The following is a 13,538-nucleotide window of genomic DNA, read 5'->3' as shown; positions in this document are numbered from 1 at the left end:
TGGCGGCCGGGAGCGCGGCGGCAGCGCTGCCGCTGGGCCTCGCTCCCGCCCCTCGTCGCGGGGGCGGCCGCAGAGCTCCGGGCCCGGGGCCTCCCCCGAGCGACTTCGAGGGAGAACACCGGCTCCTGGCTTCTCCTGGCTGGCAGTAGGAGCGTGGGAATAACGCGCTTTAAGTGAGCTCCGGAGAGGCGCAGCCTTACGCTGCCCTTTGCTAACATCACCGGGCTGGGCGGCAGTTTTCACTCTTATTTGCTCATTAAAATCTGCTGCCGTCCTTTTTTTTGTTTGTTTTCTTGGGAGCATGAGAAGTAGGCAAGGTTAAAACGTACCGACAGCTGGGGTGTGCATGGGAAAGGCAGACTGCTTCTCTGGGGCATCTGCACGTTAGATGAGGGTTTTCTGGTTCACGTTTGAGCTCTTATTCCCAGTTTCTAATTTGGTCTGAGCGGAGCATTGCTTTCTATATGTATTTGAACTCTCTTTCCAGTTTTACAGGGTTGTTTCATTTTTGCTCTGTTTTTGTGTCGTAAATAGCTTGGACAAAAGAAATCATTGCGTTTGTGTTTGTAAAGATGGAACCAAGCAGCACTTTCAATCCAAACTTGCCCTACCTCACTTTTAGCAGTTTGTGTTTGAAATGGGTTTGGTCCAAGTTGTCCAGAGTCTCTTCTCCTCTCTTTGGTGAAGCGACATCTCACCCTGCTGTGCAGAGCGGCAGGGGAGCCCGCCCATCGGAGAGCTTTGTGTTGGGGAGCCGTGCTGTCTAAGCACACGGCTGGAGGTTTGATGGTCCTTGAGTGCCCGTTTGCTAGATGGAAATGCTTGATTTATTTTGTGCCAGTGTTTGTGTCAAGCTCTAGGCAGGTGTTCCTGGCCACCGCGCTCTGCCTGTCCCTAGCAGCATGCTGAATGGTTGCGCAACTTTCCCATTATATGTAAAGGGAAAATCCTTTTCTGAATTGACAGTCCGCAGTCCTTGGCCTCTCCGGTAAGGCGCTTTGTGGTGGCATTTATGGCTGTTGGACTCAAATCAGTGATTTACAGTTGAAGGAGCGAGTTTCCCATTTTCAGTCTTCTGGGCTGTTTAGTGCAGCTCAGATGTATAAAACATGGCTAACTTCAGGAAGTAATAACTGCTAAAGGAACAACCCATCCAGGAGGATAAGACTTAGGCTGTAGATAAATCAGTTTGGAAGATGCTTCCCTAACTGTGTCCCCTTTCTTTCGGTACCACACTGCAGTTCTGGAAGAGCCCCAGCCAGACAGTCCTCGTAACTGTATCCCCGAGGGTGCCCTGCAGGCTTGTGCTGCGTTTCAGTGAAGGGAAACGCCACGCGCCAAAGCACAGCCCAGAGAGAGGCACGGCTGTAGCGCAGCTCAGCTTTTGCAAAGGAGCAGCAGGGAAAACGCTCCGGGAGCCGTGCGCTTGGAAGCTTGCTGCGCTCTTGAATGGGAGTGCGGCAGTGCCGCTTGCCTCCCACCTCGAGGGAGGGCTGCGGGCTGGAGGCTGGCGGTGAGAGAACCGCCGTGTAAGCTTGATTTAGCAGTGCTGTTGCAGTTGGGCACGGAATCAGTGTGTCTGCTCAGAAACGGTGATGATTGCTGCTTAGCTCTTCAGAGCCTCGTTTGAAAGGAGACACAGACAAACCCAACAAATTGTGGAATAGTGGGAATAAGGGTACGTGATTGCCTAGGAGAGTTGTATATGGCCACGTGTATGGTTCCAAATCAACTACTAACACTGTTTCCTCTCAGCAGTCAGTCGTTCCAGATCTCTCTACAGTCCTAATCGTCTTCCACTCTGATGTCAGTGTGCCAAGGTGTTATTCAGGCTGTTCACAGAGAGGAAGAATGAAGCAGTTAGGAGCTTAACAAATCTTAACCGGGAAGAGCTTATCTACTTCACAAACTGAAATGAGAATGAGTACTTCTTATCTGGGGAGGTGAAAAGGCAAATGGCAATAAGTATATTTGGATCTATGAAGTTCTTAGCCCCATTCTGAAAGGCTGAATGATGGCAGCCTCTTTTCCCCAGCAGAAAACTCTTTCCCAGCCCTTTTCCTGCTGCCAGATTTTCCTGCATGAAAGCAGTGATTTTCTTACCGTGCTTTTGCTGCAGTGTGTTTTGGGAGTCCGAAGGGGATGTTTGCTGGGCTGCTGAAAGGCAGTGCTCAGCCTCTGGTATTTTGTTCTTCCAGAACCATGCAACATGGCAGCAGCCATGGAAACTGAACAGCTGGGCCTTGAAATCTTTGAAACTGCCGGCYGCGAGGAGCAGGTGCAGAGAGAGGAGCAGCCCAAACTGGAACCCTTCTATGTAGAGAGACACTCCTGGAGCCAGCTGCGGAAACTGCTCACCGATACGCGGAAGTACCATGGGTATATGATGGCAAAAGCTCCTCATGACTTCACGTTTGTGAAGAAAAATGACCCTGAAGGACCTCATTCAGATAGGATCTACTATCTGGGTAAGCTTGCTGGGGCAGCTTGTGCCTTCGTTAAACAGTCGCTGCAGAGGCTGTTTGGGTTTGACTGTTCTTGAGCACTGGATGTATCTGGCAGTTAACTCAACATGAATTAATGCCAGGCTGGTCAAACGTCATGATTGTAATATGTAATTAAAACTTGCGATGTGATCTCCCACAGAAGTGGTGTGGTTGGAAGTGACCCCCCTTAGGCTTGTTAGAGCTGGAAAAAGAATTATGAAGTGTCCTTTGGGGCATGTTCCCAAGCTGTGAGGATGTTTTAAGTCTGTTTGGGCTGTCTTTTCTCGCTCCAAGTATGATATCTCCTCTCCAAAAGCTGTGACAGTTTGATCTCCTTTTTTCTTAATTATGATTAGTGGGTAGAACTTTTTTTTTTCCTTCCTGAATATTTGCTTCCATAGTGGGGATTATAAACATAATTTTGAAAGTCCTTCATGCCTCAGCTACAGATGGAGTAGGTTTTCCAGTGATCCTGTCGGTAATGAATAGCAGTGCAGGGTGGGGRCAGCTTACAGTGGAAATATTTTTCCCAATGTTTTTGGTCTTGATAATGAAGAAATTAATGTAATTTATCACTTTTGGCCTCAGTTCCTCACTTCTGCACTGTTTTCACTAATTAGCGTTCACTTGGTAAATCTACGTTTCTGAATTGCAGCTGTGCTTGAGGTGATTTGGCACTGCAAATGGTACTGCGAGCAAACTTTTGGGTTGCTTTTTGAAGCAGGCATTTTGGTGGATGAACATTTTTTTGTCAAAAGCTGCCTTAGCTGAACACAGGTCTGTGGGAAAACGGGATTTGGGGAAAAGCAATGGCTGGATCAAAGGACTAGGAGCCAGAGCCATGTTCTAGCCCCATTGCTTGCTGCTCAGACAAGTTGCTTGAGCTCAGATTTATGATTCAGAGAGTCTCTGCAGATGCTGTGCTGGGCAGTGACATAGTCACACAGCTGTTGATCCATCTCTGTTCCCCTTTTCATAGAAAGGGAGTGATAGTCCTTGAATAATACTGAGTTCATGCACGTTGAGGTGACCAGTTAAGGCTGGCAAGGCTGACCCCAGCTGGGATGAGCTCAGGTTTGCTAGGTGCCACTTCCTGAGTTACAGGTCAGGCTTGACCTTCCCCAGTGCACATCTGGCTCTGTCCAGACTGATCCCCTTGTGCCTTGGCAGGAGCTCTCAGAAATCTGAACAACATTGAGGGAAAGGAGGCGGAAAGGAGCATTCAATCCTCCCTAGAGACACATCGGCTTTGGAACATGAACTGCATCATGCTGTAACCCAGCCAAGGGAATTAGTAGAAAGGCACTTCTTGATTTTGAAAGCTTATAAAATAGTAGGGCCACTAACATTCAAGAAGACATGGATATACTCAAGGCAGTGTGTGGCTGTAGTTCCTCTGCCTTCTCTGACTTGCATTTCTGTGAAGCAGGGAATTCCCAGAGCGAGCCTGCATTGCAGAGACACAGTACTTCCTCTGGTAGGAAGGAGCTGCTAAACTGTTCCTGGGCATCCTTTGAAAGTGTTTGGATTAACAGAGGACTAATCTCCTTTTTTTTCCTCTCCTTGCTTTTGCAATAGCAATGTCTGGGGAGAACAGGGAGAACACGCTCTTCTACTCTGAAATTCCCAAAACCATAAACAAAGCTGCCATCCTGTTGCTTTCCTGGAAGCCTCTTTTGGATCTTTTTCCGGTGAGTCCTGATTTCTTTCTTGCTTCATAGCAGCATAGCATGTGTACAGGCTTTGTGGTTGCACCTATAAGCCATCGATAAGGTTTGCAGTTTATGGTCTTAAACATTTTCATGTTCTCCTGGTACTTAACAGACTCTGCAGCCATCCCCAAAACAAGCCCAGTTTTCTCATCAGTGTTTGGAGTTGCAGCCTTCGTGTGTCATAAAACCCCTGTGTGCTGTCTGACTTCCCCTCTGCCTTGCAAGTGCTAATTTACATCAAGTTCTGTGTTGCGAGAGCCTGGGGATTGCTGTAGGAGCCTGTAGTTTCTGATAATCACTGTCTTGCACAGAGAAGTGATGAGTCCCCCCTGAGGATCTCTCCGTGGCTCCGTGACTCATGCTAGAGCAGAGTATCTCTTTCCCACTCACTGGGGTGTGCATCCCCTCATCACCTCTGCACATAGCAAGCCTGCRCCTGTCCCACCCCGTGCAAGACGGCAGGTTGGAGGAGGCAGGACAAACCCCATGTGGAATTAGGTGTGTTGTTTCCCACGTTACTTCCTGAGGCTGTCAGCCAGACTTAAAATTCCTGATTCACTCTCCTCCCACCAGACTGGTCACTGTGTGTACTTGCAAAAGTTAGCAAAGACACTCCTGCTCGTTCTGGAAATAACAGGTCTTTAAATCTGATCTTGCTTATACCAACGTACATTGAAAATAATGCTGGCTTTGCTGAAGCAGAAGTGACTGACAGCTTTGCAGTTGTGTGGGATCTGATTTGGGCCTGCACCTACAAGCGCTGATAGCAGAGGCACAAGCGGGAGGGGGCTGCTGACTGCCAGCGGGATTCTGCAAGAGGAGGGTGTCTGCACAGCCATCTGCTCCTGGAGGCTCGGTGTGCCGAGATGCTCTGACAGCAGAGTAGGAGGTGCAGGGTGGAGGTGTTGATTGTGCTTCTCTGCCCATATTCAGGCCATCCTGGACTATGGGATGTACTCTCGTGAAGAGGAGTTGCTACGGGAGAGGAAGCGAATCGGTACCATTGGGATCGCCTCTTACGATTACCACCGAGAAAGCGGGACCTTTCTGTTTCAGGCTGGGAGTGGAATTTATCACGTAAAAGATGGAGGCCCTCATGGATTTACTGTGAGTTTACTCATCTCTCATCCTCTTTTACCATAGTACTGCTTTCCTCTGGCTGGAAACTCCTTTGGCTTGGAGTGAAGGCAAAGAGAGTGAGCATCAGTTATTGCTGCACTGGCACGGCAAGAAGCCTTGACAACCTTTGAAACAGGGAGGAGAAGTCTCCTAAAGGGGCACGTTTCTGTGGTTGTAGAAACTCAGAACAAGATTTCTAAGAGACGTCAGAAAATATGGCAGCAAGGCAGAACACTAATAAGCAGCAATGCCGATAACAAAGCAACACGGGCTTTGATGCACCGTGCTCTTTCCTGTAGTCAGAAGTCGCATCTGAGGCAGCTTTTGTTCACGAGCTGTGGTTTAGAGGTCACTGTTGAGCAGTCAGTGCTGGATGTGGGTAATTCAGCTGTGTAACTTTCGGAAAGAGCAGCCTTTACTCTTTGCAGGTGCTGGAGCTAGACTTCAAAGCTGAAATCATTTCTCTTTGTTGTACCAAGTGCCCGATGCCTGTCTAACCCTGTTGTCAGGTGGAATTGGCTGTATCCCAGGTTGCTTTCGGAGGACAACTATTGCGTGTTCCGCCAGTCCATTTTTAGGGTGCGTTTTTTAAGAGTGTGCCAAGCTTCTCTAGGCAAGCTACCTTCTAATTTGTGGCTAGTCCTTAGCACTGGTAGAAGAGGTCCTGGTGGGGTCTATGCAATTATAGTAGAAGCATAACAACCTACAAAATATCTGCATAGTATTTTTCTGTGTTTAAAATTGGGTAGGTTCCTCCCTTGTAAACCTGTTTATTTGAGATTCCGCTCTTGTAAACCTGTGCACTTTTAAGTCGGTATGCACACCACAGTGGTCTTAGAGACCTTCGGAGAATCCAGTTCAGCCTCTGTAAGCGTCTATGTTTTATCAGTTGCTTAATTGTTCTTTTTTTTTTTTGTCTTCTTTCAAACAGCAACAGCCCTTAAGACCCATTCTGGTGGAGACCAGTTGTCCAAACATCCGGATGGATCCCAAGCTTTGTCCAGCTGATCCAAATTGGATTGCATTTATCCATAGTAATGACATCTGGATATCTAATATAGAAACCAGAGAAGAAAGGAGGCTAACGTTTGTGCACAATGGTAATGCATCCTGAATTAAAATCTGTGTTTTTTAATCTCCTCTGCACCTCCTCTGCACTTGCTGTTGCTAGACTGAATTCCGCAATGGCTTCAGGGGTTCTTCTGAAATCTGGGGGAACATCCGATGTTTATTGCATCTTGGATTTGACCAAGATTGTTGTGTTCTCTGTTTTTTTCTACTGCAAATATTGTGGGATGATTCTTTTTCCTGTGTTATGGAATCTGGCAAAATGAATTACTTGTTGAATACGTATAGAAGGCTTTTCTGAAACACAGCATGTTCCTTTTCTCTGGAACGGCGTCTTTTGTGTGGAAGAGCTGTGGGTGGAATAGAGCTGGAGGAGAGTTGCTGTCAGTTAAGTCAGGCTGCATGGCCTTTAAGAAATGATACAGATAATTGCTGAATAGCACTGTGGCTTCTGCTGGTCCCTCTCACTCAGTAACTTAGATCTTCCCTTCTTATCCCTCTCCAATTGTATTTAAGACATGTATCCTGGAGGAAGGAAAACGGGAAATTGTGTTTAAAACACTTCTTAATAATCCATCACATTTTATATTTAAATCATACTTCTTCTATTTAAACTATGTAATTTAATTTTTAATTAGATTAAATTTTTTGACACTTTCTAATAATGCTTAAGCTTATTTAAATGTTAGATATTAAAATATTATGTAAGTACATTAAAAATAAACTGTAGCAATGACTCCTTCTCAGATGATAATTATTTATGGAGCGCTGCTAAGTTACCTCCAGGGTAACAGGAAAAATATTGAAGCCCTATGGATATGTCATCATGTTGAGATGTTATGTAAGTCTGCTACTTTCAGTTTGTACAGTTGATAAAATGTTGATATTTTCATTTTTCTGAATATTGGTGTTTTCATTTTTAGTTATTCAGAAAGTTTGGGGTTTTTTTCTATTTTTGAAAGTTGCAGTTCCAATTCACTGAGCTCAGGTAGAGAGAATATTTTCTTCCTTGGATGAGTGCATGGAAAATAGAGAGACTAACTGGGCAGGAGTAAAAAGGGAGGATGGCTTTCCTTTCCTGAAAGAAGAAGCCATGTCAGAGAGGATTAGATCCTCCCCAAATAAGTCAACAGAGCAGGGTGGAAGCAGAAAGCAAACTTCCTGAGAAGTCAGATTCATCTGCATGCAGTTGTTCCCTGGGGGTTTGGTTCTGCAGTGCACAGCTAACTGGTTCTTTTGTGTCTTTTTTAGAACTGGCCAATGTTGAGGAGGATCCAAAATCTGCTGGTGTGGCTACTTTTGTGCTGCAGGAGGAGTTTGACAGATACACGGGCTACTGGTGGAGCCCGAAGGCACAGCCAAGTAAGTGTGCTGGATCCAGTGGGTCTGACAGGCGCGAGCAGGGGCCCCTATGCTGTGTCGTCCAGTGCAGAGTTAAGTTTTCTCTGTTACTTGTCTGTATGCAAGATAGGAACAGTATACTTGTGCCTCCGTTTGAACTGTCTGCAGTGGTGGATGTGTTAGAGTGGCCTTCTGAGCACACGTTACTGGGGGAAGAGACTTTTCTTCTCACGATGATAATAGGAGTTGTAGGAGTCTCAGGGTATTTTGCTTAATGAAGCATGAGTCACGCACTTTGTTTAGTTTTCATCCTCTATCTGCTTGTGCTCCTGGGAGAGTTTTGGTGCCTGCAATAACCAATCATTAGAGCTGTTCTGACCAGGAAATGTTAATTCATTTACAGCACTGAATGGGGGTAAAGTTCTTCGAATTCTTTATGAAGAAAATGATGAGTCAGAGGTAGAAATTATTCACGTCACGTCGCCTATGTTGGAGACGAGAAGAACAGATTCCTTTCGGTACCCCAAAACTGGTGAGACCCTGATGACCTTGCATATCTGTTTCTGGGAAACCCGTATTTTATTGCATGTGCCTTATGGCAGTATCTCTCTTAGCTGACAGCTGAGGGATGTTGGAGGGATGTTGTGTAGTCCTTGAATTGGTGTCCAGGTGGAGCAAATGTGTTTGGGAAAACTGCTGCTGTGGAGGTTAGATTTAGTCACTGGTGGCTGTGCTGAGTTTCCAGGCATGTGGTCGGTGAGAGCTCTTAGCCTGGGTCTCTCAGGAGCTGGCCAACTGCTGCCTCAGATCCTGGCACAGAGAAGTTGATTCTTGTTACAGCCTTGTGTCTTTGAGGAAATAGGTGCAGAATGATGCCCTTCTTTCTTGGAGGCTTTCTGTTTGGCTGCTGGCAATGCTCTGGTAGTTTGGGTTCTGAAGGACTCTCTTGGTCCCCACGTTTGCTAAAGGGACGTTGAACTACAAATACTGCATGCTTGCAGCCTACCAGGAAACCCCCCTGTTGCCGTGTTTTCAAACAGTAAAAGATGGGGAGGCTTCAGCAGCCAAGGGGCGAGGGCAGACTTGAAGCAAATCAAGTGGAATCCCCCTGGGAGCAGGGATGCGGGGCCGAGGTGAACCTGCTGAGGGCTGGTTCACTGTCACGTGAATCACATTTATGGGGCAAGTTTGGACAGGCTGACCCTTGTTCTTGTGAGATTTCACTGCTGCTTCAGCAGGGCTGTCCTTCCCCCATTGCAGAATTCATTTCAGATCTTGCGGATTCCCTGATCCACTGGCAAAAGAGAGTTCTGCTCATGACCCTGATTTACTACTTGTTTCAAGGAGCAAGAAAGGCTTAATGTTAGCCTGGGAACTGAGAGATGGCCCCTCATTTTTTGGGGAGTGTTTTAGTTGTGTACACCCAGATTTTTGAGGGTATTTTTGCTATAGCTCTGCTCAGTTCTCAGGTCTCAGCAATTTAGGAAAAAGCTTCAACTGAAGTCTAATAAATGCTTTCAAAAAGATCAAGGTTTTAGTCTCTGGGCATCGGTTTCCAGTCTGTGCTGCAGGRACAATAGCCCTTTTCTGCAGGTTGTTATGAGGGCTGAATTTTGAGGTACTGTGTTACCAGGAGAAAGATAAGTACTTAAATAGACCAGCACTGTGGCCCGAGGCAAGTCATTTCATCTCGGTGCATCAGTTTGCATGTGTAAAAGGGGTTGATGAYGTGGGAGCACCTCACAGCGGCACTGTGAATATTCCGAGTGCACTGAAGGTGCCACACGTAGCTTCTTGTGGACCGACAGGCAGTGGCTTTATTCTCCACYTTTGCTGTGGTGTGCGGGAGGATGAATTGCTGCTTTGTGCAGGTTTTGTGTAAAGGATTAATTTTGGGTTTTCAGTGTTTAGCACAAACACATAGGTACCTTTTTATCTTAACCTCGCTAGTCATGGTAATAGGCTTTTAAGAATGCAGAAAGAAATGATCTTTGGTTGCAGAATGACTTGCTCTAATTTTCGAAGTTGCTTGTGAGCACTGGATCACTTTTTATGCTCCTCTTCAAAGAATAACACCCAGACAATAAACCAAAGCTTGCTTTGCTATCCTGGTCGCCCTTGAGTATTTACTTCCAGCTAGTGCATTGCATCCTCTGACTGTGGGAGAGAAGACTGCTTGTGACTGTAGTGACTCTGGGTCAGATCTGTTTGCAGGATTACATCCACTGAGACTGCTTTGTGTTTGCAGGGGTGTTTTTTCCTGCCTGGTTCTGTTCTCTCTCACCCATGCAAGTGGGCTATTTGATCAAAGAGCAKTCTGCTATTTGCTTTTTCCAGTTCTGTATGAATAACACCGCAATGATCCGCTGTTCAGGTTTGCCCTCTTGGAAGCAAACAATTGGTTCCTGACTGTTAACATCTGTTTTATAGGTACAGCAAATCCAAAGGTCACTTTCAAGATATCTGAAGTGACAATCAACGCAGAGGGAAGAGTAAGTTCTGTGTTATGTTTGTTTCCTACATAAATTTAACACCTGTCACTCTTTTTTTGTTAATTTTTTCTCCCGTTTCAGTACAAACCAACTTTCTTGGGTGGGTTAGCTGAATGGCTTTTCTGGAGGTAGTGCTGTGAACACTTGGCTCATTCCCATGCAGATAGTTCATGTCTGTGTATATAGCAATACTTCTTAAGGCTGTCCTTTCCTTCCCCAAAACTGGTTTATGAACTCAGCTGCAGAGCACAGTATTTTAGGTGTGGGTGGTTAGACATTTTTCTGTGGCAGACCTCTTGGTTGGCTGCAGATACTTGGAGAAGTTGGTTGCAAAGAGAATGTATCATCTTACAAAGCCATGAGCATACATAGAAAGATGAACTTTATTTTCACCCCAAGGATCTTTTAACAGATGCAAAAATTTGCAATAGCCCAGTCCAAGATCTTTGGACAGTTGGGAAATTAATCTTACCAAACAGATACAATACCAGCTATAGATTAATAGGATCCTCTCTACTCTTGAGGTACTTCAGCCATCTACATTCACCTGCTGAGGTAGCTGCACTGACATCAGCCAGCAAAGGCAGGCAAACTGTCAGGACCCATGGGGTGCTGCCGTGGCTTGTCCTAAAACTGCTTATTGTGAGTTGGAACCGTGTTGATAACTGGCTGTCATACAGGATGTTTTTATCTGCAGCAGTTGTACTCCTTACAAAATAGTTGGGTACAAATCACCTCCCCTTTCTATCTTTACATGGGGGAACTGAGTGTTCAAGTGACTTGTCCAAGACCAGTGATGGATCTGTGGACAGACTCCAGATTTCTCAAGTCCCTGCCTTACCTGTGCTGGTAACGTGCAGTCTGCTGCTATTCTAATGTCTGGCTACAGATGGGATTGAATCCCCTGTGCTGAAAAGGCTGAACAATCTAAATTGATTGAGCTGTACAGAAGAAGTCTTCTGTGTCCGGATTCTCATCTTGCATGAAACTGATTGTGGGGGTTCATCTCAGTGTCACTGAATTGCTGCTTTGTCAACAGATTGCAGATGTTGTGGACAAAGAGCTAGTTCAGCCGTTCGAGATCCTCTTTGAAGGAGTAGAGTACATTGCTAGAGCTGGGTGGACGCCAGAAGGAAAATAGTGCGTATGTTAATCCTGTCTCTGCTTAGAGGGTTTGGGGCAAAATAGTTAGAAGCCAGATTGTAATGGCTCTGTCTTTTCTTCTAGCTTAAGCCTGCTTTCATTTTTTTCATTGCTACCAACTTGTTTGTGCAAAGGGGACAATTTTTCCAAAACCAAAACAGAGTCCTCCTTGTCTCTTTCTCTGGTACCTGGCCCTACTGCTTTGGTATTGGGCACTCACAGCCTTTGATGTATGTGTCCTCTCAACATCCCTGTGAGAGAGAGTGCAGTGCTATTATCCCCATTTTACAGATGGGGAACTGAAGCCCAGAGAGGCTAAGTGACTTGCCACGGTCACACAGGAAGTCTGTGACTGAGGAGAGAAATGAGCCCAGGTCCCCCAGGCCCTAGGCTAGCGCCCTAACCACTGGACCATCCTTGCTGACCAGGCTTACTGATCAGAAAACCTGCTGTAAGTGCTACTTACATTTGCATGTCATTTTTAACCCTGTAGATGATGTAGTACAGTGTTTCTAACTCATCAGAAGCTGTTCCAGAATTGCGCTTCTCCAGTTCTTGAATCTAAAGCTGACTTTCACCTTTTAATTTTTTTCCCCCCCCCCCCAAATGTGGAAGAAATGAAGGGACACATTTGTTCCATTGTCTTGCTTTTTGCAGGATAATTATTAGAGCTATTTGTAAAGTCATCAGAAGTCTGGCAGGGTCTGCTGCCAGGTCATTTAGGTGCCAGTATTATTCTCTGCCAGGTATAGATTTAAAACATTAGTATTTCACAAGTATCCAGAAATTTAAATTGAAAWTTTTCTACTTCATTATTGCCTCTGATTTTTTTTTTCTCTTCTCTTTCTCCCCTAAAGCACAATACAAATCTGGGGAAATAGAATTAATTAAACTTTTGAATCATCATTGGTTACACAATATTGAAATTAAGTGAAATAGGCTCTTATACTATGGAACAAACTTGTTTTCGTGGGTGAGATTTCACATGTGGCCTTGTGCTTAATCTGAAATGGAACATTCTTGACTCCCTCAAAATTCCTAATGCTAATGGGCATCTTTTAATATTTTCTCATGCATCTAATACTCGTGGTTGCGTGTTGTTTTCTCTAATATCTGTCTCCCTCAACAGCATCTGGTCCATCTTACTGGATCGCTCCCAAACACGACTTCAGATAGTCTTGATCCCGCCTGCATTATTCATCCCTATAGAAGATGATGCAATGGAAAGACAGAAACTTATCGATGCTGTACCAGACTCTGTTACACCTTTCATTATTTATGAAGAAACAACAGACATCTGGATAAATGTAAGAATTTGAATTTCAACCTCCTCTAACAGTTTGTTCTTCAAGACCCTATTTGTAGCACTTGAGTGACATTAGGATTACTGTGCTGCCTAGGATAACGATCCTGTTGTGCAAGGTTCTGTGTGYATTTCCAGTAAAAAAATGCTCCCTACTGTAAAGAGCTCACAGTATGTATAGATCAAACAGATTTGGGAAGTGGAAGCAGAGCAACTTGCTTGAGGCTGCAGTGGTCAGCCAGAGTTAGGAACGGAAGCCAGGGCTCTGGCATTCAGGACAGCCCCTTGCCCCTGGTGTTACCTGCTAACACCATCCACCTTCTTGGTGCGATTGTTCACAAACAGCTGTTCCAGCAGATGAAGTATCTTCAGCTGATTAAGAGGTATCTAGATGGGATTGGGTGAGCAAGTCCTGAAAGTCTGTTAACAGTCACTGAAAACCCTTCGTGACCATGTACAGTCTGGRCCTGTGCCATGTGAGAGCGGATGTCGGTATGCTAGGCTAACACCACAAAAAGGAGCRCTGTTCACTGCTGCAGGTTAAGATTGATGTCTCTRAAACAGCATCCCGTTGGAGGTGTGCCAGGGTGCAGGAGGGCCTGACAACACCAACCGCTGGGGGGTAGATCTTTCGGCAGGGAGCATTTGCCCAAAGCCTTCCAGTGAATGCTTTCTATTCAGCGAGTGCTCTCTACAGCACGGTGTTTTCTCTTTCAGGATGGTGCAGTGAGATGTGCCTATGGATGTCCTTTCTCCATTATCTTTACTAACTGAAGCTGTTTTTCCTGGCAGTTCATACTGTGCAGATGAATGTTTCTGAGTACCCCAAAAGATTGTCCCTTGAAGCAAGAGTTGGCATCTTCATGAGTGGGGA

General features: G+C 45.6%; 1 protein-coding gene across 4 annotated transcripts in view; it reads left to right on the top strand.

Moving 5' to 3' along the window:
- DPP8 (dipeptidyl peptidase 8) overlaps window positions 1-13,538 on the top strand; it is a 34,380-nt gene that overhangs the window by 3,846 nt on the left and 16,996 nt on the right. Inside the window, exons 1-10 of one of the 4 annotated variants that reach the window (XM_026074018.1) lie at window positions 1,211-1,678; window positions 2,199-2,468; window positions 4,065-4,177; window positions 5,132-5,305; window positions 6,249-6,417; window positions 7,637-7,747; window positions 8,130-8,258; window positions 10,157-10,218; window positions 11,258-11,358; window positions 12,491-12,668. In XM_026074018.1, the coding sequence (XP_025929803.1) occupies window positions 2,210-2,468; window positions 4,065-4,177; window positions 5,132-5,305; window positions 6,249-6,417; window positions 7,637-7,747; window positions 8,130-8,258; window positions 10,157-10,218; window positions 11,258-11,358; window positions 12,491-12,668 (1,296 nt within the window). In that variant the 5' untranslated portion in view covers window positions 1,211-1,678; window positions 2,199-2,209. Of the gene's footprint in view, window positions 1-1,210; window positions 1,679-1,725; window positions 1,952-2,198; window positions 2,469-4,064; window positions 4,178-5,131; window positions 5,306-6,248; window positions 6,418-7,636; window positions 7,748-8,129; window positions 8,259-10,156; window positions 10,219-11,257; window positions 11,359-12,490; window positions 12,669-13,538 lie in introns of those variants that run through there. The other 3 variants (XM_026074010.1, XR_003254863.1, XM_026074029.1) reach the window with 3 other exon arrangements.

This window comes from Apteryx rowi, unplaced genomic scaffold (assembly GCF_003343035.1).
Source record: "Apteryx rowi isolate R43461 unplaced genomic scaffold, aptRow1 scaffold_11, whole genome shotgun sequence".
Classification (NCBI taxonomy): domain Eukaryota; kingdom Metazoa; phylum Chordata; class Aves; order Apterygiformes; family Apterygidae; genus Apteryx; species Apteryx rowi.
This window is presented reverse-complemented; position numbering and strand designations above follow the sequence as displayed.